The sequence below is a fragment of the Xenopus laevis genome, chromosome 7L, assembly GCF_017654675.1.
Source record: "Xenopus laevis strain J_2021 chromosome 7L, Xenopus_laevis_v10.1, whole genome shotgun sequence".
NCBI classification, from domain to species: Eukaryota; Metazoa; Chordata; class Amphibia; order Anura; family Pipidae; genus Xenopus; species Xenopus laevis.
Window position 1 is genome coordinate 22,569,243 of NC_054383.1, and position 23,264 is coordinate 22,592,506.

The following is a 23,264-nucleotide window of genomic DNA, read 5'->3' on the forward strand; positions in this document are numbered from 1 at the left end:
TGGTCTGATAAAATCACCCTGCACGTCAGTTGCTAGTGTTAGGAAAGAATTCAGTCGTTTGGAGCAAGGTAAACATTCATATGCTGAGCATACCTTTGGATAAACCCTTAAATATCTATGAGAAGAAATTAATAAACAAGCTTATTCATTAAACTCATGGACTTACCCTTTGACAGCTACATTTACTTAAAGGAACAGTAACACAAAAAATAAGTGTCTAAAAGGAAAAGGAAAGTCTAAAATAGAATAAGTCTAAAAATGCTGTATTTTGTATTCTAAACATAAGCATGAACTTACTGCATCACAAAGCCTAATCAAACAAAGGATTTATGCTTTCAAAGTTGGCCACAGGGCTGTCATCTTGTAACTTTGTTAAACATCTTTGCCTGACCCTGACCCTGCACATGCTCAGTGTGGTCTGGGCTGCTTAGGGATCATCATAAACAAAGCTGCTTGAGTTCTGCATGGCTGGGAAGTAAGGTGGGGGCTCCCCCTGCTGTTCATAAGTATGATTGTTTCCCTGCTCAGCATTTAGGGACCATCTGACAATTCCTATCCACAGCAGTAAATGAAGGGAGAATTTCACTGCATACAGTCAGGTTTCTTATAAAAACGGTACACATTTTTTAATTAAAGTATATTGGAGATAGGTTTCTTTTTCATTAAAGAAAGTAAAAATGGGATTTTATTTTTTTGCCTTTTAATTAGAATATCATGTGCAGTAGCTATGCATTGGTAAAAGGTATGTGTTTGCTTTAGAAAGGCTATTATAGTTTATACTGTACTGTGTAGCCATGGGGGCAGACATTCAAGCTAAAAAAGGAGAAAAGGCACAGGATTCTTAGCAGATAACAGATAAACTTGTTAATAGAATACAATGGAATTCGACAAGGTGAGTCTGTTATCTGCTATGTAACCTATTCTGTGAATCGCTGCCCCCATGGCTACACAGCAGCTTTTTTATATAAACTACAGTAGAGTGCATTATATTTTAATAAACTTTAAAATACTTGAATTCTTTGGTGTTACTGTTCCTTTAAGCACTGTTGCTAGGAACTTCTCACATAGGGCCACACTGGCTCCCATTCTGAATTAATGCATTTGCTGTTTTCAAAGTCAAAGCTATTCAGTTCTGTGTGATGGTGATGCAAGGCACCTTAAAGTTAGGTCAATAAACAAAAATAAAAAGATGTCATGTATATTCAGCTTCTCAACCCAGAATGCCATTTAACCTACCTCTGCCCCAAAGCCACTGCATAAAAGAACTGTATTCTAAATGGCTTATCTATTGTTTGGCATATATATGCTGAACTGAGTTGCTCGTCTCCTCAGCTACAAAGGCGATCATTACCGTTAGATATGCAAGCAGTTTAGCATTAGAGCTTTGGAAACAACAAGACGATTTTGACAAGTTCAGATCAAAAATGCATTACATGTACACAAAGCTCTTTTATGCACTTGGTAATTAAAGTGTGACATTGTCGTACATTATACATGCATTCTTGGTAGAGTACATTAGATCTAAAGCCCTAGGGCACTAGAAATAAAAGGTATTGTAGATGCAAAGTGGCCTTCTACTGAGGGACTGGATTTGATGGTGTGGGCAGCTGTCATTGTTGTGTTATATATCTCTCTCTCTTCTCCTCCCAAAGCAATCAGAAAATAATCCACATTTCTATATGTGGCCCACAATGGATGCTACAGATCATGCAGTAGATGAGTTGGAATCCCAGGGAGGTATGGCTTTTCTTTCCACCTCTAATGATCATCAAAATATGCAGCGGTTCAGTTAATATAAAATGCTGTGTTATGCGATTTCAAATTGAATTGGAATCATGCTATTCCAGTTGACTTTGGGATATGGCAGTGCTCTGTATATACAGTATGTGGATTCAATAAAAAAGTAACTTGCCCTGGTGATTGTAAAATACAGACATTAAAGGAGAAGTAAAGGGTTAATCACTGGAGATACAGTTAGGCTCCCTCTAGTGATTACATAATCTCTTACCTCTAAGTGCAGGCCATGGCTCCATCTTTTGGCCAGTCCGAGGGAGCAAAATAAGCACTTATACATGAAAAGAGGAATGTTTACTCTACTGCTCATGCTCACAGCATAGAGCCACAGCAAAGATCCCAGCAAGAGGAAAGACTATGGAGCAGATTTACTAAAGGGCGAAGTGGGCGTTGCCAGCGAAAATTCTCCAGAAATCCAACCCGCAGGGACATTGCCACTTACTAACAGGTGTAGAGGAATTTTTGCTAAGGCAAGCGATCACTACTCCGCAAATTCACTGATGAGATGAAGCTACATCCTCCTCAAACTTATGTCAGTGACATCATATCCTGTATGCCGGAAACCCATAAAACAAAGATAAAATGCTGGCGTTTTCGAAATATTTTAAAGTGGGATTATGTTTAAAAGTTGTAACTCTTAAATATATAGATTTTATTTTTTTTTAACCATTTGAGGGTCATGCCACATTTGTTTTCGGATGGGCTCATGTCTAGGATAATAGAGATCACTTTTGTCTTTATTATGCTTTCTTGGACATTTGTAATAATAAATGGGCACTTCAAGCATTTGCACCTCTAATAAAGACATATTTATGACCTATATGTACCTGCTGTGTTTAAATTGACCTGAGCGTGTGTTAACAAAGTTTCGCTAGGCAGAAATGAACGTTAGTGAAAGTTCGCTATGAATTGCTTGAATTGGCGAAACTTTGCCAGCGTTCGTATGTCGTGACGTAACTTTGCATTTTGATGAATTAGCATATGCGCTGCAAATTAACATCTTAAGGAGTGACATAAAGTGTGGCGGAGCTTTTGGAGGCAAAAATTTGCCATTTAGTGAATTTCCCCCTATGGTGGTGCTGCACTCACTAGTAAAGTACCCCGAACCAACAAATTGACACCCCCTAATAATAAATTCTTTCATTCTCCTTTAAGTACCACACTCCTGACTAGTACAAAGAATTATTATATGTTCTGCAATTCAGTCTCCAATAAAAGCATGCCTTATTGATTTGCTATAATATGTTATTGGTTGCAGATTCATCCAGGCATGATGAAAGTCCAGATGAGGAGCAAAAACTAAGAGCTTCTCTGTACGAGTTGCTGTTCAACATGTATGCAGATAAAAATGAATGGGAAGCAGGTCTGAAGGTGTTGGATGAAGCTATCCAAGTTCTACCACGTACTAAACATAGACTGTAAGTGCATTAGTGTAGGACTCAGTAAAGCAGTTATTGTTACTCTACAATATCATTATACCAAACACTTTATATTTCTATATATTATATATTGAATAGAAATATCATTAATAAAAAGTAGCAATGACAATAAATGCAAAGCCATTTGAGATCTGGGAGGAATCAGAAGAAGAACGCATTTAATTCAAAAACTGTAAAAAAAATAAAAAAAAACTATTGAAGACCAATTAAAAAGTTACTTAAAATTGGCCATTTTATAAAATAAAAGTTAAGTTAGAGATGAACCACCTCTTTAAAAAAAGATTAACCCAGATAAATCCTGAGTGCAGATTTTCTTCAGCACATGGGCATCATTAGTATGGGGACTGCACCCAGATCCGTTGATTTTGATTTACTTTAGTGCTATCATTTGTTCACACACACACATATATATATATATATATATATATATATATATATATATATATATATATATATATATATATATATATAGTCCAAAGAAAGCACTCACGGCATTGACCATCAAGTGTGTTTCAAAGTGTATTTATTTGTGCATGGTGCATATATATATATATATATATATATATATATATATATATATATATATATATATACTGTACAATCAAAATTAGCCGGCACTCACGTTGCAAAAAAATCAAAGTGCCTGGGTGCAGTCATAAAATATAGAATAATCGAACAACAATGTCCGCACTCTCAGGTCTTAAAACGTGAAAAGGTTATTTATTCAAAAGAATTGATGTTTCGGCTAGCTTTCTAGCCTTTATTGATAAAGGCTAGAGTGCTAGCGAAAATATCAGTTCTTTTCAATAAATAACCTTTTCACCTTTTAAGACCTGAGAGTGCGGACATTGTTGTTCGTATAGAGAGAGAGAGAGAGAGAGAGAGAGAGAGAGAGAGAGAGAGAGCGAGCCCAACCATACAGAGGTACAGTACAGTAAGCTGCTCATGTGAGAATGTGTATTAAAAAGTGGTATAGGATCTATTTCTAATGATGATCTTTGTGAGTTTCATTGATGTTCATTAATGCACAGTCTGTATACCACCGTGATTTTCTTTTAAACTACTTATAAAACTGTGTGTTCTTTCTAGAGTGATTTTCAAGCATCGTTTACTGGTTAAAGCAAGACTTGGTCACAATTTTTTTATGGACATTCAGAAATTCAAGGATGAGAATGAGGATTATTTGGCTTACATTTGGCACCATGTATCTTTAATGTCTACAAACACCAGCGAACAATTAACCTGTTATCTGAATGCAATTGATGTGTTGCAGGTTTGCATATCATTTTTCAGTGTGTGTGTGCTTCATGTATTATCGAGAGACCCTTTATCCAGAATAGTCCAAAATGCTGTAGTAATGCTGGAGCAGGCACTCAATGAAGGCAAACTTTCCCCAGGCAAATGATTCAAAGTGAAGAAAGTTTATTGTGTCCACAGCCTTACGCATTTCATGTCATAAACATTTAATCATAGGATAGGAGAAAAACCCTTACCATGCAACTACATTCAACTGGTAGGATGCATTCTGTCCATCCGAGACCATCCTACAAAATCTCCTGTATAGTTTAGCTCTTTGACAGATCCCTTTGCATATTTCCAGAAGCAGCCTCTAGAATTGAATTTGGCACCCTCACTAAATTACCCTTTCCTTGTCTTTAAGGGTTACTATATACTCTTTGGTGTGTATGTATATGTATATATACTTAAAATAACAGTATTAATTTAAACAAACCAATCACTGCTCATTACCCGAGACCTCAGTTAATTAGGTGATCTTATAAACAATTATCTGTTCTGGGAAGCTGTTTGTCATTTCAGTCTTGTATAAAATGCAAGCCATAGATTTCTTTGTTAGTAAGCAAAGCCTTATATATTCCCTTTGCAAAAAGTCAGCAGTCTAGAAACAAGGTGGCCTGTTCTGCTTTATAGCGAGGCCTTTAACAAATGATAATGGCTTTCCATAGTCATGGTTTTGCAACAGGAACAACCCACAAAGTTTAATTATAAACTGTACAGAAATGTACCATTAAGTGATGCCAGAATAAGTATTACTTTAACTAAACAAAATGCTTCAGTAGCCTTTTAAAGAGCAGACATAGCCCTTCAACATATTTAAGATATTATGTGACATTATCATATATTCTGACTGCCCTCTGTAAAAATATGCATTTGATTTGGTATTAATGCATGGTCAATATTCTCTGATTCCTCTCCCATTTACAGAAAACAGAAACACAGTGGCAGAAAGTCGAGTACTTATTTGAACTGGCAGAGTGGCTGTATTGCAAACAGTTTCCTGTAAGCCATGCCCTTAACATACTGGACTGGGCTGTAGATATTTTACTGCAGATGAGGTTTAACACTAGCACAGAGGAAGGTAGGTTATCGGTGACTTGTTTGTTTTGGGCGTAGCATTCAGATTTGTGAATCTGTCTTATTTTAATGTTCAGATAAGAATCATAAAGGAAAGACAAGGCCCAGTCGAAAGTCAGCCAGGACTAAAGACCAGAAACGTTCAGAAAGTGTAAAGGTCGATGAAACAAAAACTGAAGATGGCGAGGTTGTGGAAACTACATGTAAATCAATTGAAGACTTAAGAAATGTGAGACAGCTTGAGGCTTTGACACGGGCACATACAATAATGGCAGTAATTAGTGGCCACAGCTCTCCTCTTCATAAACAACACTGTTTGATGGCCTGTACTTATATAATGAGAATTTGGCAGGTAAGCTATCGATCAAATATGCCACCAGCATCTTTTTTTGTGAATTTAGTCTTTATGTCTTTTGTCTTTATGTCTCCTGCCCATTGTTTAACTTAATACTGTGGGAAGAATGAACCCCTGGTAATACTTGGACATCCAGTTTAAAGCCCTTTGGCTTTTGATTCTAACTCTCATTAGTCCTTGACAATGTCTTAAAGGAGAACTAAAGTTCAACTAAAGTAGTAGCTAGAAATGTTGTAAATTACATTTTGTGCTTCTGTACCAGCCCAAGGCAACCATAGCCCTTTAGCAGGGAAGATCTGTGTCTCCAAAGATGCCCCAGTAGCTCCCCATCTTCTTTTCTGCTGATTCACTGCACATGCTCTGTGCTGCTGTCACTTACTGAGCTTAGGGACCCACTTACAATATACAGTAGATATATAGAATAGAAATGTCACAATATAAGGCTGAATAGTAATTAATACAGATAATTACTACATGGCAGCACAGAAACCAGTGCAATTACCATCAGAATTTAATAATCAGCCCTGTAGCATCAGCTTATATTACAGACCAACCCCATTTTCTGCTGGATAATTAGTGACGAGCCCTAAGCTTAGCTTCTCAACAGCTGCTCAGAGCCCACTGAGCATGTGAGTGTCACAGACACTTTCCAAGATGGTGACCCCCTGTGACAAGTTTGAAGTCCTGGATCATTGCTGCTATTGACAACCTGAAACTTTAGGCTGCTGCAATAAGTTCAGTAAATAAAATATATTGGATTGAGTGCCTGCACTCAATCCAAAGGATGAAGCCAGAGGTGCTTGATCCAAATTAGGATAATATATGAACAGAAGATCAGAACTCTCTGTAGTTTGGTGAAACTGTGTTGATTTATTTTTCAGAATATCACATCTTATCCGACGTTTCGGTCCCACATGGGGACCTTTCTCAAGGCTTGAGAATGTGTGCATATATATATTGCAATTTTATTCATTATTTGAAATACTAAACTCTCAGTTATCTGTTTGTACTGTAGGTGTCACTGCCAGCAGCTGCATCTTTTGTGAAAGCACTGCCAAAACGGACCACCCCATCTCAAAAACAGCAGTCAGCTTCTTCTCGAAAGGAAAAGATCAAAAAGGAAGCACCAGAGGTAATGTGATATTTATATACTGTATGTAGCCTGTGCCCTATGTTGCATAATAGGTACTGTACAGGATAGTGTGAATTGCAGTGTATATACTGTATGATAAAAATGGCTAACCAATTATTTTACGCACATAAAGAGGTAGTTCACCTTAAAGTTAAAGGAAAACTTTACCCCCAAATTAAAAATAGAATTCAACCTGTAATGAAAAATACCCTCCCCCTACCCTGGGTAGACCCCCCTCCCTCCTCCCCCCCCAGACTACCTGCCCCCCCTGGCAAATGGCACAAATTTTTACTCACCCCTCCATGCAGATTCTAGCCACAGGAGTTTAAAAAATTTTCTTGTACCAGTAACATAAAATTCTTTTTTAAATAAATTCATTTCTACATAAAGAAAAAAAAACACCAAGACACATTTAACTTTAAATTTGCAAAGTCTTTATTAAGAACTAACTTTCCGATTCTCCGCTTGCGTTCCTCTTCAGAAACGGCGTCAGGGCAACGATCCATTGTGCTGCGCTCGATTTCTTCTCCCTGGCTATCTCCTATAGAAGGCATGGAGGAGAAATCGAGAGCCGCACGATGGATCTTTGACAAGTCGCCGTTTCTGAAGAAGCGCGCAAGCAGAGAATCGGTAATTTATTTCTTAATGAAGACTTTGCGAATTTAAAGTTAAATGTGTCTTGGTGGTTTTTTTTCTTTATGTAGAAATGAATTTATTTAAAAAAGAATTTTATGTTACTGGTCTTTTAAAGGGGTTGTTCACCTTTTAATTAATTTTTTAATGTATGTATGATGTAGAGATTGATATTCTAAGACAAATTGCAATTTGTTTTAATTTTTTATTATTTGTGTTTTTTAAGTTATTTAGCTTTCTGTTCAGCAGCTCTCCAGTTTGCAATTACAGCAATATGGTTGCTAGGATCCAGATTACCCTAGCAACCATGAATTGATTTGAATAAGAGACTTGAATATGAATAGGAGAGGACCTGAATAAAAAGAGAAGTAATAAAAAGAAGCAATAACAATTAATCTGTAGCCTTACAGAGCATTTGTTTTAAGATGGGGTCCGTGATCCCCATCTGAAAGCTGGAAAGAGTTTTAGGAAGAATGCAAATAATTTAAAAACTAAAAATAAATAAATAATGACAACCAATTTAAGAGTTGCTTAGAATTCTATGACGTACTAAAATTTTAATTAACAATTCTCACTAAATCTAAATTTTCCGAAAAAGTCGCTCGCGTCAATTTTGACGCTAGCTTTAAAGTCAATGGGCGTCCGAATAGTGTTGACACGTAGCGATTTTGAGGCGAGTGTCTTTTTTTACGCGATCGACCAAATTTTTGAATCTTCACCGGTGAATTTTCGTGGGAGATTCGCGAATTTATTCGTCGGCATTGAAATGTGGAAATTCACCGCTAATTTGTGACAGGCAAATTTATTCGTCCATCACTACTAATGAAGATTTGGGGTCTCAAATAAGGACAGGTAGGATGCATGTGGCAGTAGGGGGTTACTAGAATAGTAATGAGGACAGTGGTGTGAGACATAATGAGTAAGTAATGTAAATAGTGTTATGTGGAGTTAATGGCACAATGGAGGGAGAGGATCAGGTTGCAAGATTAATAGTGTAGTTGACAAAACTTGGGGATGATAAAGACAAAAACATCAGAGGATGATGGGGCAGTAGTGGAGACATTGGCAGAAGTCAGGTATTTGTTAATAGGAGATGATAGTGATTGTCACTGATACACAGGCCATACCCATAGGATCCTTTTATCTTTATTTTGTTTCTTTCACTTGGCTGCCCAAGATTGAAATAGTTTTGTCTGAAAAATCAAGTTACATCTTCCTTTAATTAAACGTGAATGTTATTTTCCACTATTTGGTCTATTTTACATTCCTAATTCAATTGTAGTTTAAACATAATGCATAAAATATTCCTAACGTGGCATGGACTAATTGCTAGTGCACCCACTAAATGCCCTGGAACAGTAAGATCCTGATGCATAACAATACAGAGAGCTGACTGGAGTATAGGGGGTTGATGATGAGTAATTAAAGGATAAGTAAACTGTTAAAATAAGTGAATGCAGAATTGATGATAGTGTTGTTCTATGCACTTTTGTCATTTACATTCATTATTTATTTTCTTTTTATTCTCAGATATTAAGGGATACATGTGCTGTTTATATGAATGAATTTTGTTCCACCAGTTTCTGACCAGTCTGACCACCAAGTAGTTGCTCTGATGTTCTTCTGCTTAGGAAAACAATTAGAAACCTTTCTCAAATCTTTCCTAAGCAGAAGAACTTTAGAACAGCCTCTTTCTTTCTACTGACAACTTCCTTGACTACTTTGTGGTCAGACTGGTCAGAAACTGACCAGCAGATGGCGCTGTTGGAACAAAATTCATTCATATTAACAGCACATGTATCCCTTAATATCTTGGAATAAAAAGAAAATAAATAATGAATGTAAATGACAAAAACCCTTAGAATAGCACATTCACTTATTTTAAAGGTTTAATTATGCTTTAATTTTAACATATATGTTGGAAACAGATCATCAGATTCATCCCCAATCATCTGGGGTAGGGTGTGGGCCCTAAAAATATTTAGCTTTTGGTCCTGCTAACTTCTGCTAAATTGCATCTTTTTATTTGCCTTCGTTTAGACTGCAGTGATAAAAGAAAAGCCAAAGAAGAAAGGCTCGGTTGATGCTTTACCTTCAAACACAGAGGAATGGGCTGGCTATGACTGTGCTGAAGAAATCAGAGATGCATTTAAGCAGGACACATCTTACCATGTTATTAACCGGAGCACCATAGGAAAACCAGTATGTACTGTATATTATTGCCATGAGCTTCCTTTTTCTTGGTACCTCCCTTCTTTTCTTAGGGGTGTTCTTGTAAATAGTAAAAAAATGTTTACAAGCTTCCCTAGTCATGGGTACACACTAGTGATGTGCGGATTGACAAAAAGTTGACCCACAACCGACCCGAACCTGCCCACTCCCAAACCCAATTAGACCTGGTGAGGCTTCTCTGTTTATAAACCCACGCTTGACCTGTCCATCTCTAATGTCATGAAAAAGGGCAGTTGGGGCAGACGTGGCCTATAAATAGAGGCTGCTGGAGGCAGTAGGTGGGCAGAGTAAGATAGTGGGCGGGGATGGTGGAAGGAAGAGCTGGAAATAGTGTTCGAATGTCAGCCTAAACTTGCCGGACCCGCAGATTTTGGCTCGCACATCACTAGTACACACGGGTAGACCATCCAGTCCAATATGGCTACACACTTTGGGGTTAATAACAAAACTCAGAATGCAAAAATCACGAAAAAAACAATTTTTTTTTAAAAATGGGACTTTTAAAACAATCACGAATTTTTGGAATTTATTAAACCCAGAGGATGGAAATGTCTGACTCTGAAAATCGGGCCTCTCAAACCTGTCGAGGTTGCATATAAGTCAATGGGAGAGGTCCCAATGATTTTTTGATGTGCGCTGGGTTTCGTGCAATACCCCAAAGTTTTCATAGCTGGAATGGGATGGAAAAATCCGGAAAAAGACGTAAAAATCACTTTTTTACCCCAAAGCAAATTTTCGGGAAAATGTAATAATAAATAAGCGTAAAAAAACCCGAGCGGATTTTATCAGAGTTTGTAGCATAAAATATCTAGATAATATCAGACTTTGATAAATAACCCCCTTTGTGTGCCAAACTTGATAGTACAGCCCATTTTCTAATCTTTCAGCATTTGCCCAAAAGATCAGATCAGGTGGAGGAACCATGTATTCATCTTTAATTTGTATTGCTTTTGCATTAATCGTTTTCCTACTTCTCGAATGCAAATATAAATGTTATCTGGTTTGTGGGGGGGGGGCATATTTTATTGTTTAGCTTTTTTTTTTCACACCCTCCCATATTCATATTCTACTCTGTCAAACGGTTGCCTGGTTGCTAGGGTAAATGAGGCCTAGCAATGACATAAAAGTTGAAATTCCAAACTGGAAGGCCTCAGGACAAAAAACATAAATAGTTCAAAATCCACTGGACTACAAATATGTTACCATATAAAGCACTGCGTATCTTGACAGCGCTATATAAATAAATGATGATGATGACGATGATGATACATGCAAATGAATTGTGCTTCTTTTCAGACATACACCCTTTACTACTTGGACTTATTAATAAAGGAACTGCAGAGCATTTCATTCACACACCTGACTTTACCTGTGCTTCAGTTTGCTGAAGTGATTGCTCATGATGTCGTTGAAAGTAGCTGTCTGTCAATTCTCTATCACTTGAGGTAAGTAATGTATCTTCATAAACAAAGCTGAAAGGACTATGACTTCCACTCCCTGGAAGTGATAATAATGGGTGTGCAATAGATAAAGTTGCAGATTTCTGACCACTGAGCTTTAAAGCCTTATTAACAACACTAGATTTCCATCTTACAATGGGTGGGGCAGTTGTGTGGCCTTATCCACATATAGTACTTTGGCTTCCTCCATCTCACAGTGATTAATATATGAACACTTGTCTCATTCCTGTACCCAACACCATGTAACAGGTTACTTCCTAGCTGTACCAAACTTGCAAGGAAAGTCCTAGCAATCAGATGCAGAAATACATGGGGTCAATCTCAACATGGTTGGAGTTTGGGGTGGAGTGGGGCATGGCAACTAGTGTAATGGAGTGAAGAATTATTATTATTATTTAGGTTATCACTTCACTGTATACTCCTGAATGCCCCATTCTGTTGCTCTGTTATTGTTAGCCCATTTTTTTTTAAAGATTAAAGCAGATTTACAGATTCGGGTTTCCTGCTCTTGAAAAACAATTCTCATCATGTTTTTAAAAGCCCATGGGCATTGTGAATCCCTGCAATGACAATTTTTTGACCTTAGTCGTGGTATTCGTATTGCTGATAATTTATCATGTAATCAAGGTTGTCTGGATTTTTTCAGAATCTCTCAAATATGTACAGATTTGAGATTATTCCAAGCAGCTACATACCATGAAAAGGCCGTTGGGAATACATTTATTACTGAACAAGAACAGATTAGGTAAGTTTCCAACATCTACTGCTCCAGAAGAGCATAAAGCCAGAGTTCTATGTTCATAAATCAAGTTCTTCAACTACCCGTATACAGTGGCGGAACTGCCGGGGGAGCAGGGGGTGCGAGCGGGCCAGGGCCCGCACCCCCTCAGGGCCCCCCGGCAGCCCACGCGCCACTGAAACTGTGGGCCGTACGGAGGGGGGCGTTTCCCGGCTGTGCGTCACGCACCAGGGCCCGCCCCCTCTAGTTACGCTACTGCCCATATAGCTGTATAGCCCTCACGTGGTTTGTGGGGTATTATCATACTAAAATGGCAAAGAAAAACCTCCAAACTATAACTACAAATCACAAAGCATGGAATTGTCATGTCATTGTATGCTGTAGCTTAAAAGCCTTAGGGGGAGATTTACTAAAGGGCAAAGTGACTAACGCTGGCGACGATTCACTACTGCTTTCAGGCACTTAGCTGATTTACTAACGGGCGCAGGCGTAACTTCGCTAGTGAAAGAGACAGACACTAGCGATCATTCTCACTCTATAGCCAGGCGAATAATTGAACGCTTTGTCGAAGTAACGATAGCAAAAATTTGCAAGCGTTCGACACCCTGGACGCAATTTTGCATTTTAGTAAATTAGTGTTGTCTGAGTGAATTTACTCCTTATAAAGAACCAGCGTTCCTAGCCAAAACCAGGAAAAATATGCCCGAAACATTATTCTTCCTCCACCATACTTTACAGTCACAATAATGCATTTAAACAGATTGTGCTCTCTAGTGATGGGCGAATATACCCCCTTTCGCCACGAAATTTGGGTGAAAAACTATCGAAATGAAAATTTTGACGCCGACGACAAGTCAATGGACATCCATTAATAGTTTCGGGGTATATTTGCGAATTTATTCACCGGATGTAAAACTCTGAAATTCGCTGCAAATTTGCGCCTGGCTAATAAATTCGCCCATCATTAGTGCTCTCCTGAGTCACCAAATCAAGGCTTAGCCATCAATGAGTCACAATTCATCATTCCAGGCAGTGTTTCCACTGTTACAGTTTTCTGGAAGAAGACATTTGCTCCTCCAGTCAATGTTTGCAGTTTACATTGCCAATACATGAGGTGTCTAGATGTTTCTGGCAATGTAGTTTGCCAAAATACTTTTACCTGTAGTAAACTGCTTATATTTGTAAGTCGCCTGTTACCATTTCAGCTGCAGGCAAGAACTATTGCAACATAAGGAGAAAAAGAAGAATGAACATCAAATGGAAGAGAACAATGTTGGGAAGGAAAAGGTATTTTTTGTGTTGTGTATGTCAGTCTTTCTCTGACGGATATACTGTATATGGAATACAGAGCATATAATATTTATTTTTCTATACTGATGTGTATTTATAGAAGCTTGCAAAGTTGTTCAGACCCATCTCTAATTCTAATTAGAACAAATCCTACACTGGAATTTTGTTCTGTGTGATATTTTTACTTGAAAGCACTATAACGAAAAAAAAAAAAAATCAATATTCTGTGTGGATTAGTATTTAACTGCTGTTTCTGATGAAGCTAAAAATGTATGCAGGTGAAACACAATTTCCCTGATAAGGACAGAGTTACCTTATAACTGACCTCCACCAGTATATGATAAACATATTTACCACATTTTTGTATTAAAAAAAGCTTCAGCTAAGGAACTATTATTCGCTTGAGAATCTGAAGGATACAGTAAATATAAAAATGACAATTCTAAAGAAGTAATACAAATATATATAGGCTAAGAAAAGGACACACAATATTAAGTTGTTTGGGCACAGTTAGGGGCAGATGTATTAAGGGTCGAATATCGAGGGTTAATTAACCCTCGATATTCGACTGGTGAATTAAAATCCTTCGACTTAAAATATCGAAGTCGAAGGATTTTGGGCAATTTGTTCGATCGAACGATCAAAAGAATAATCATTCGATCGAACGATTAAATCCTTCAAATCGAACGATTCGAAGGATTTTAATCCATCGATCGAAGGATTATCCTTCAATCAGAAAAAACTTGGAAAGCCTATGAGGACCTTCCTCATAGGCTAACATTGACTTTGGTAGCTTTTAGGTGGCGAACTAGGGGGTCGAAGTTTTTTCTTAAAGAGACAGTACTTCGACTATCGAATGGTCGAATAGTCGAACGATTTTTAGTTCGAATCGTTCGATTCGAAATCGAAGGTCGTAGTCGAAGGTCGAAGGTCGAAGTAGCCAATTCGATGGTCGAAGTAGCCAAAAAAACCGAAACCATTTCCTCTATTCCTTCACTCGAATTTAGTGAATGGGCCCCTTAGTATGGATGTATATTTCTTTTTTATACAGTGCTATTTGTGCATGCATTGTACACAGTAGAGTAATCCATTAATAGAACAAACATATCAATTCAATTCTAAAATACAAATATATAAAAAATACAGTTACATTGAAGATTCAGTGCTAAGTGTTAAAGGGGTGGTTCACTTTCAAGTAAACATTTAGTAGGTTGTAGAATGGCTAATTCTAAGCAACTTATCAGTTGGTCTTTAGTTGAACTGAAGAAGCTGCTCGGATGAGTAGTGAAACGTCTTCAATGATTACTCAGCAAGTCCAGTTGTTTTAAATTTACCTATACTAGATATATCATGACCTGGATGAATGAAAATGTTCATAGTCATAGTCTTCATTATTTTTTTTTTTCTTTATAGTTTTTTAATTATTTGCCTTTTTCTTCTGACTCTTTCCAGGTTTCAGGTGGAGGTCACTGAACCTATCTAAAAAAAATGCTCTGTAAGGCTGTATTGTTATTGCTACTTTTTATTACTCATCTTTCTATTCAGGTCACTCCTATTCATATCCCAGTTTCTTTTTCAAATCAATGCATGGTTGCTAGGGTAATTTGGACCCTAGCAACCAGATTGCTTAAATTACAAACTGGAGAGCTGCTGCAAAATGACTAAAAGCCCACAATTAATAAAAAATGAAAACCAATTGCAAATTGTCTCGGAATATCACTCTCTAAATCATAAAAACGTTTATCTAAAGTTGAACAACCCTTTTAAAGAGACAATCGTAAGGCGTTCCCTGTCCAGTGGTTCAGTTATAAGTGTAAGCCTTGTCAAACCATCCAGATAATGTCTAGAAAAGTCAGTACCTTAAAGCTCCCTGCAAACTAGAAGGGAACTTGTTAGAGATGCTACAAAGAGGCCAACAGTCACTCTGAAGATGCTAAAGAGTTCTGTAGCATAGACTGGCTTAGATCAGAGACCGGAGTATAGGTTCAACAGTCAACCAACTGGGACAAAAGCTCTGCAAAAATCTGGCCTATATATGGGAAGGTGGAAGAAAATAGCCTATTACTTTAAAACAACCGTGTTAAAGCACATATGGTTTGTCCCATCTGAAATGGGGAAAAAGGGGTTGTGCCCAGATGAGAACAAGACAAAGCTTTTAAAGTTTGAGACCAAGACCAAATGAGACCAAGACAACTCATTTTAAGTTTATAGCAGTATATGAGGCACAAAACTAACACTGCCCACACCTAAATATCACTTACAAACAGTCTAGTGTGGTGGTGGTAACATAATACTGTGATTCTTGTGTAATGCCACTGCCATGTTTTAAGCCCTGTAAAGTGCAGTACTTTGTTGATTTCACACCCAGGTCTGTTGATTTCTGTTTGAGGGCTTGCTCATTTGTTTTGCTTATATGTATTGAGTATACAGTATATGTTTTATTATGTTTTTTAGATATTAAGACTGCATGAAGATGGAAAAGGAATAAGTGGAATGTCCCTTCCGTATTTGTGGATGGAAAAAGCAGACGTGCTCATTCAGCTTGGCTATTTTCAACCAGCACGACTTCTACTTTCAGAAGCTTACAAATCTTTTCAGGTGTGCTAAAATCCTGAGGACTTATTCTATAGTTAAGGAAAGCTAACTGGCTGTAGGTGGAGACGCTATTATTACATGAAACGTGAATTTTTCTGCAAGGATTTAAAGTAGAACTGTTCTACAGAAGAAAAAGCAATGAGCCACTAAATATAGGTAGCCTAATCCAACTCTGTATACAGTGGCAGGTGTATCATATGAGTTGAACTTTATTCTAAAGTGCAGCAAGGCAGGAGGAGCCAAAAACAGTGTCCATTATAAGGAATGTAGTTTGGTATTAAAAATAACTGCTTTCATAAGAAAAAGGTGTCCCTGAAAAAGATGGGTTTATTAATAAAAGATTGAAATCTGAGTCTTGGTGACAGAAGTGTGTCTTGAAGATGGCTACAGCACATTGTACAGCACAATGAGGTGTTTTGGATGTTTCATATAATAGCTCATGGCAGGTTAAACATATGATCACACTGAACAGTTAAGTCTTATGAGATTAAAGATCAGTAAAAAAAAATCTCTTTAAGCCACAAGTCCCCTATTGTACAAGTGGCATGTAACAAGTAGGGATCCGGCCGAACCCCCGAATCTTTCACAAAAGATTTGGCAGAATACCGAACCAAATTCTAATTTGCATATGCAAATTAGGGATGAGAAGAGAAAACCCTTTTTTACTTCCTTGTTTTGTGACAAAAAGTCACCCGATTTCCCTCCCTGCCCCTAATTTGCATATGCAAATTAGTATTTGGATTTGGTTGGGCCAGGCAGAAGGATTCCGCCGAATCTAATCCTGCTGAAAAAGGCCAAATCCAGGCCGAATCCAAACCAAATCCTGGATTCGGTGCATCCCTAGTAACAAGACAGCCTGACAGTCCACTACACATTCACATTTTTTATGCTTGGACTGGACGTATCTGTTATGTGCTGTGTAACCTGAGCCTTTTCTCCATCTTGAATGGCTGCCCCCAAGGCTACACAGCAGCTTGTTTATATAAACTAGTAGTCTTTCTGAAGCAAACACATTAGTTTTACCAGTGCAGGGCAACAACACATTATATTTTAATTACTTAGATACATATTCAGTTTATGGTGGTACTGCTCCTTTAAAAACAGAGGGGTTGGAGTCGGAGTCGAAGGATTTATGTACCAACTCCACATCCTTGATGTACTACTCCTCTAGAAGACTCTAAGCTATGTGCATAGTTTTCTTAGATAACAATCTTGAACAACTTCCCTTATGCCTTTTCAGGTGGTTTAATTTTCATTTCATTTGACACAAGTCACTTCTATATTTGTTGGTTGATGCAAGAAGATTGCTTAAAGTAGGAGCAGGAGATAATCTGAAAAATATCTGATATGTGATTAGATGACATCTTTTACTATTGGGTCTCCAGATGTTTCTGGATTACATTTCACAGAACTTTATCATAAAATGAAATCAGAGGTGAAAGGATGCTAAGAAATATAGTCCAGTTTATCTGGGGATTCAGGATTGTAAAACACTATTTCATTCTGATTCTTAAAACACCAACACAGCCATGCCCATATTAGAAACATATCTACTTAAGCAGATAGCAAACCATGAAACCAATAAATAAATGTCTTTGAAAACTGGAATATATACTGTATACATTTGGGAAATGTGAGAATGGTTTACATCATGAAAGACCAAGTATATATGGTCCATAGGGATCATTTGATTTGAAACTACTCATAAGCCACGGTGAAATGAACAGAGCCCCCATTATTATGCCTTTTGCTGCTAAGTTAAATTGGTTTGACAAACTTGACAAAGAAATGTATATGCACTAGACATAGAAGTCAAAAGCAGGTAAAAAAAATGTGTTCTCTTTTTCTGTTACAGGAGACTGGGGATAGACAAGATCAGTCAAAATGTCTGTACCTTTTATCCGTGTTAGCTAATAGTGAGAGAAACCACGGGCAAGCACAGGCACTGCTTAAGGAGATACAACAAATAGAAAGAACAACAGAGTTGTGGTATAGGACCACTATTTCCATGACGGAGGCAGTTTTAGGTGAAAACAAAGATGGCAAAGAAAAGCAGGTATGCTGCAGAATATATTTGTGAACATGGATATGAAATGTACATACAGGGTCGGACTGGGCTGCCGACCCAGACCTCCTCCAATATGCCGCCCCCCCCAAAAAAAAACCCCAAAAAAACAGTTTGCTCCACACGCCGGCTTCTTGCATGCATGCGGAAGGCCCTGGAGGCAGGCTCTTTTTGCACGCTTCTTCCTTCCTGCATGATTTGCACACTCCTTCCTGCCACAATCACCGTAAAATGTAGTGCGCGTGGACGCCTGCGCAAAAACGTAAGCGCTTGGCCGAGGGGCGGCACGTCAGGGGGGGCATTGCAGGGGCCAGGGGTCTGGAGGGGGGCCCTGGACAGCAGCCCCAGTGAGCCCCGAACCCCCCAGTCTAACCCTGTGTACATACAGTACAGTAAGGGGATTATTTATCAAAGGTCGAATTTTAGAGCTTTTTTTAGACCTCGAATGGACTCACAACTAGTGATGGGCAAATAAATTCTCCAGGCGAATTTATGTGTTTCGCTGGCACGGAATAAATCAGCAAAACTGCAGTGAAAATCCGCCGTGTCAAAAAATTAGATCACGCGTCAGAATAGTTGCGCGCATAAAAATTGTTGCGTGTCAAAATTATTTGGACGCCTATTGACTTTAATGAATTTGGACAAAATACGCAGACGTATAAAAATTGTCGCGGGCGTCAAAATTGACGCGCGTCAACATAATTTGACGCCCATTGACTTCAATGCATTTCGGAAATTTTTCAGGGCAAATTCGCCGATCACTACTCAACTCGAATGGTTTCTAATTTAAGGAAAAACTTGAATGTAAAAAACTTGAATCAGTGTAGCTGGGTTGAAAAACTGGAATACTCTGATTGAGTTTTCCTCAGGAAAAAACTTTTGAAAAAAAAGTTTTAATAGAAACCCACAGAAAAAAACTTAAACATCATGAAAGCTATTAACATCTTCAAATGGTTCAAGGGACTCTGCTATTGACTTCTACAGGTTTTAGATGGTGAATTTTGGGATTAGAGCTATTTCCATCTTCGGGTATAATAAATAGGGATGTCGCGGACTGTTCTGCGGCGAACTTGTTCGCGCGAACATCGGCTGTTCGCATCCGCCGCAAGTTCGCGAACGTCGCGCGACGTTCGCCAATAGGCGTTCGCGTCAAAATCGTTCGACCATTCGACCATTCGGTCGCTAAAATCGAACGATTAAAATCCTTCGATCGTTCGAATCGAACGATTTTCGGATGTTCGAAGTTCGCGAACTGTTCGCATTTTTTGCCGGTGTTCGCGAACGGCGTTCGCGAACACATTATCGGCGGTTCGCTACATCCCTAATAATAAATCTCTTAACATTTTTTCGCCTTGTTTCGGCGCGGAAATGCACGCTGTATGGCAGCGTGCGTCAAAAAAAAAAGATGCTGGATTTGAAAAATCTAAGGTTTTTTTGACGCCAGCGCCCGTTTTTGACGCCAGTATATTTTTTCGGGTGAATTTATTCTCTGGCGGCGAATCGAGCAAATTCGCCGCGAATTCGCACCTGGCAAATAAATTCGCCCATCACTAATAATCTAAATAAAAACTGGAATCAGTGATGTTTCTATTCATAGTTCAACTGTGCATGTTTTTACAAAACGTACCGTATATACTCGCGTATAAGCCGAGTTTTTCAGCACCCAAAATGTGCTGAAAAACTCGACCTCGGCTTATACGCGGGTCATACGCACATACTGTAGCCAATCCCTCACCGGATACTGTAGCCAATCCCTCACCGGATACGAGGCTCCTTCTGCGGCCCCAACACACCTCCCTCTCCCATAGCGCATCAGGACTCTGTGACTGACTGTCACGATCGCCGCCCGGAGCAGGTCCAGGAGCTCCGGGCGGCGCGTCCTTCCCTGCCGGCGTCCTTCCAAAATGGCGGCGCCCATGGCCGCCACGTGGGTAGAGGCGCCGGCGCCGCTACCCACGTGGCGGCCATGGGCGCCGCCATTTTGGGAGCGACGCCGGCAGGGAAGGACGCGCCGCCCGGAGCTCCTGGACCTGCTCCGGGCGGCGATCGTGACAGTCAGTCACAGAGTCCTGACCATATTCAGGCATGGAGTTAGCAGGACCAGGGCCCTTTTGTATAAAGTGTTGTGTTATTTCCCAGCACCCACTGCTAGCCCTGTATTCTATATGGATTATCTTCTCCCTACAGGAACCAGCATGGCAGCACCAACTGCTAAACAGGGGCTTATTTATAATAATGGGATTATTGGACCCCCTTTCCCCATCCAGGCCATATTCTCCTAGAAGAGTTTGTGACCAAAATAAGCAGAGGAATTTCAAAGCTCTTGCTGCGGACTGTAAACATTTACATGTGTCCTGCACACTGTTGGGACCGCAGAAGGAGCCTCGTATGTAGTTGCTGCATCTCTCCATCTCTCTGCCCCTGGTTGAGTTATAAGTTATTTTACTGTGACTGGTGTGCTTACAATTTTTTTTTTTTAAACTGTGGGCAGGCCTACCTTTCATTGTTATTCAGTGGGTGCAGGTACAGATTGATTTTCAATCAGCCCCTAGGCTTATACACGAGTCAATAAATTTTTCCAGTTTTCTTAGGTAAATTAGGTACCTCGGCTTATACACGGGTCGGCTTATACACGAGTATATACGGTAATACTTTTTTTTTTCAGGCTTGCAAAATTTTGGAAACTGCTATGACTGCTTTAAACACCATGTTACAAAAACAGAGTAACAGAGAAGCACAAAATGGATTGTTCATGGCATCATTGCATGTCAGGTAGGTTTGTAACGGCTCCTTTTAGTGAGGACGGTAACAGAAGTTTAGACATAAACACCTTTTGCCATGTGCTTAATTACCTAAGCACTAATTAAGTAGGGATGCACTGAATCCAGGATTCGGTCCAGGATTGCTTAAAGGAACAGTAACACCAATAAATAGAAGTGTCTAAAAGAAATTCAAATATAATGTACTGCAGCCCTGTGTTTGCTTCAGAAACACTACTATAGTTTATATAACCAAGCGGCCGAGTAGCCATGGGGGCAGCCTTTCAAGCTGAAAAAAAGAAGTGGCACAGGTCACCTAGTAGATAACAGATAAAATACCATTGTATTCTACAGGGCTTTCCTGTTATCTGCTATATATCCTTTGCCTTTTTGCCTTTTTTATATAAACTTTAGTACCAGGGCAGGACAGCTGTACATTATATTTTAATTTATTTTAGACATTTTTATTTTTTTATGTTACTGTTTATTTACCCTTTAGATACCCTCTGTTTGAACTGTGTTCCTGCTTGTTCTTGAGTGTTAGCTTCCTCCTAAGTCCAGAATACTGCATTATTTTATGTGTCTCTAAAGGGAAACTAAGTACAAGAAGAAAACTGCTCCTCCCTATATGCAATTATATCATATGTGTTGCCATGCATGGTGCATGGACAGATTGCTGTGATGGGTATTTGTTAATGTTTATTAGTACTAAAAGGCCCATAGGTCTATATGCTGTTATATAAAACTACAATAAAAGTTGTAACTATTTTAAGCTGACCTCTGCTTAATGCCTGTAGCTTTTCTGCCTATTGCCACAGGCACTTTTAGCTCTCAAGACAGGTTTCCAAATCTCAACTATTAGGGGCAGAATTATCAAGGGTCTAATTTCGAATATGTGGGAGTTTTTTAAAACTCCCATAAACTCCTATGAAATTTATTAATAAAATCAATTAATCATTTAAACTCGGGTGAATAGGATCGACCTGAAAACTCTAATCGAAATTGAATTGAATTCGATTTGAGTTTTAAAAACTCAGAATTGATTTCTGGACCTCTCCCATTGACTTAAAAAGAAATTTGGCAGGTTTTCGGTGGTCAAATTTGAATTCTTAAAGGGCCAGAGTATGCATTTGAGGTTTGATAATCCTATGTTTAATACTTTATGCTTCTTTTTTTTTGTTTTGAAGGAAACTTTCAATTGACCAACAAGTAGCCCAAGCCTTGATGAATTCTAGCTCTGCATCACCGTCTCATGTAACTGTAAAGATGCTTGAAATATGTGATGAAATGAGACAAATAGAAAATGATCTTCTTCGCTATGGGCATAAGGAGAAAAGAGCTGAAGTAATGACAGAACGTTCTAACGCCCTCAGGTAATTTTCTTTATTATTACACAGTTCCATACCATTCTACAAAGAAAACATGGTTACATATACTCAGCTGTCATGGAAAACACAGCAATTTAGAAAAGAATGTATACTACTGGGCATTGGCATTTACTGTATAGATTTATTTAAACATGTTCACCTTTGGTCACCCCACAAGGACCAATAGTTAAAATAAATCTATTAATTAACATTAAAGATCTCTAAGTGCATTATGTTTTAAAATTGATTCTATCCCTGTTATAGCACTTGGGGGCAGGTTAAGATTTAAACCAATAGACCACTTGCTTGCTAGCTGTTTGAAGAAAATTATTATTAAGGGGGTAATTTAATTATAATAGTATATCCATTTTTTTCCCACAAATCTCCAAAAATTCATAATTTTCTCATTATTTTAAAAAGCTCTAAATTTAATATTTTATTAAGGGGGTTATTTATCAAAGGTCGAATTTTAGAGTAATGTGAATTTTTTAAAACTCTAATAAATCCGTATGGTATGTTATTTATGATAAAATTTGAATGTCTAAAATTTGATCAAATAGTCCCGACCCAAAAACTCGAATCGAATTCAAGCCAAATTCGACTTAAAGTTTTCCTCCAAAAGAAAAAACTTGACTTTTGCTCGTCAAATTTTTTTGACATTTTGTTTTCTCCCATTGGAGTCTATGGGGTGGAATTTTCGAAGCAAAAATTTGGCTCATCACTACTATTAACATCTTCAAATAGTTCAAGGGACCTCTGCCATTGACTTCTACATGAACTCGGCAGGTTTAAGGAGAACAGTCAAATTAGAACTGTTTCCTTGGTCGAGGGGTGATAAATGTCACATTCAAATTCAAATTTGAGTTGGTGGTGAGTTTTGACCCAAAAAAATTCTAAAATTTGAATTAACCATTCGAACCTTAGTAAATCTGCCCCCAAGTGTGTAAACCACAAAAACCACTAAGACAAAACTTTGCCAGGTAAAAGTTGTTGAGGTCCTATAGAAGTCAGTGGGAGCTGTGCTAACCTTT

General features: G+C 38.4%; 1 protein-coding gene across 3 annotated transcripts in view; it reads left to right on the forward strand.

Annotated features, from left to right (window-relative positions):
* cfap46.L (cilia and flagella associated protein 46 L homeolog) overlaps nucleotides 1-23,264 on the forward strand; it is a 134,416-nt gene that overhangs the window by 63,894 nt on the left and 47,258 nt on the right. For all 3 annotated transcript variants that reach the window (XM_018225209.2, XM_018225210.2, XM_041568660.1), the window contains 14 exons: nucleotides 1,653-1,737; nucleotides 3,053-3,212; nucleotides 4,323-4,506; nucleotides 5,457-5,610; nucleotides 5,684-5,958; nucleotides 6,977-7,093; nucleotides 9,767-9,928; nucleotides 11,255-11,403; nucleotides 12,065-12,163; nucleotides 13,363-13,444; nucleotides 15,902-16,045; nucleotides 17,898-18,098; nucleotides 20,773-20,879; nucleotides 22,054-22,239. In XM_018225209.2, the coding sequence (XP_018080698.1) occupies nucleotides 1,653-1,737; nucleotides 3,053-3,212; nucleotides 4,323-4,506; nucleotides 5,457-5,610; nucleotides 5,684-5,958; nucleotides 6,977-7,093; nucleotides 9,767-9,928; nucleotides 11,255-11,403; nucleotides 12,065-12,163; nucleotides 13,363-13,444; nucleotides 15,902-16,045; nucleotides 17,898-18,098; nucleotides 20,773-20,879; nucleotides 22,054-22,239 (2,105 nt within the window). The remainder of the gene's footprint in view (nucleotides 1-1,652; nucleotides 1,738-3,052; nucleotides 3,213-4,322; nucleotides 4,507-5,456; nucleotides 5,611-5,683; nucleotides 5,959-6,976; nucleotides 7,094-9,766; nucleotides 9,929-11,254; nucleotides 11,404-12,064; nucleotides 12,164-13,362; nucleotides 13,445-15,901; nucleotides 16,046-17,897; nucleotides 18,099-20,772; nucleotides 20,880-22,053; nucleotides 22,240-23,264) is intronic.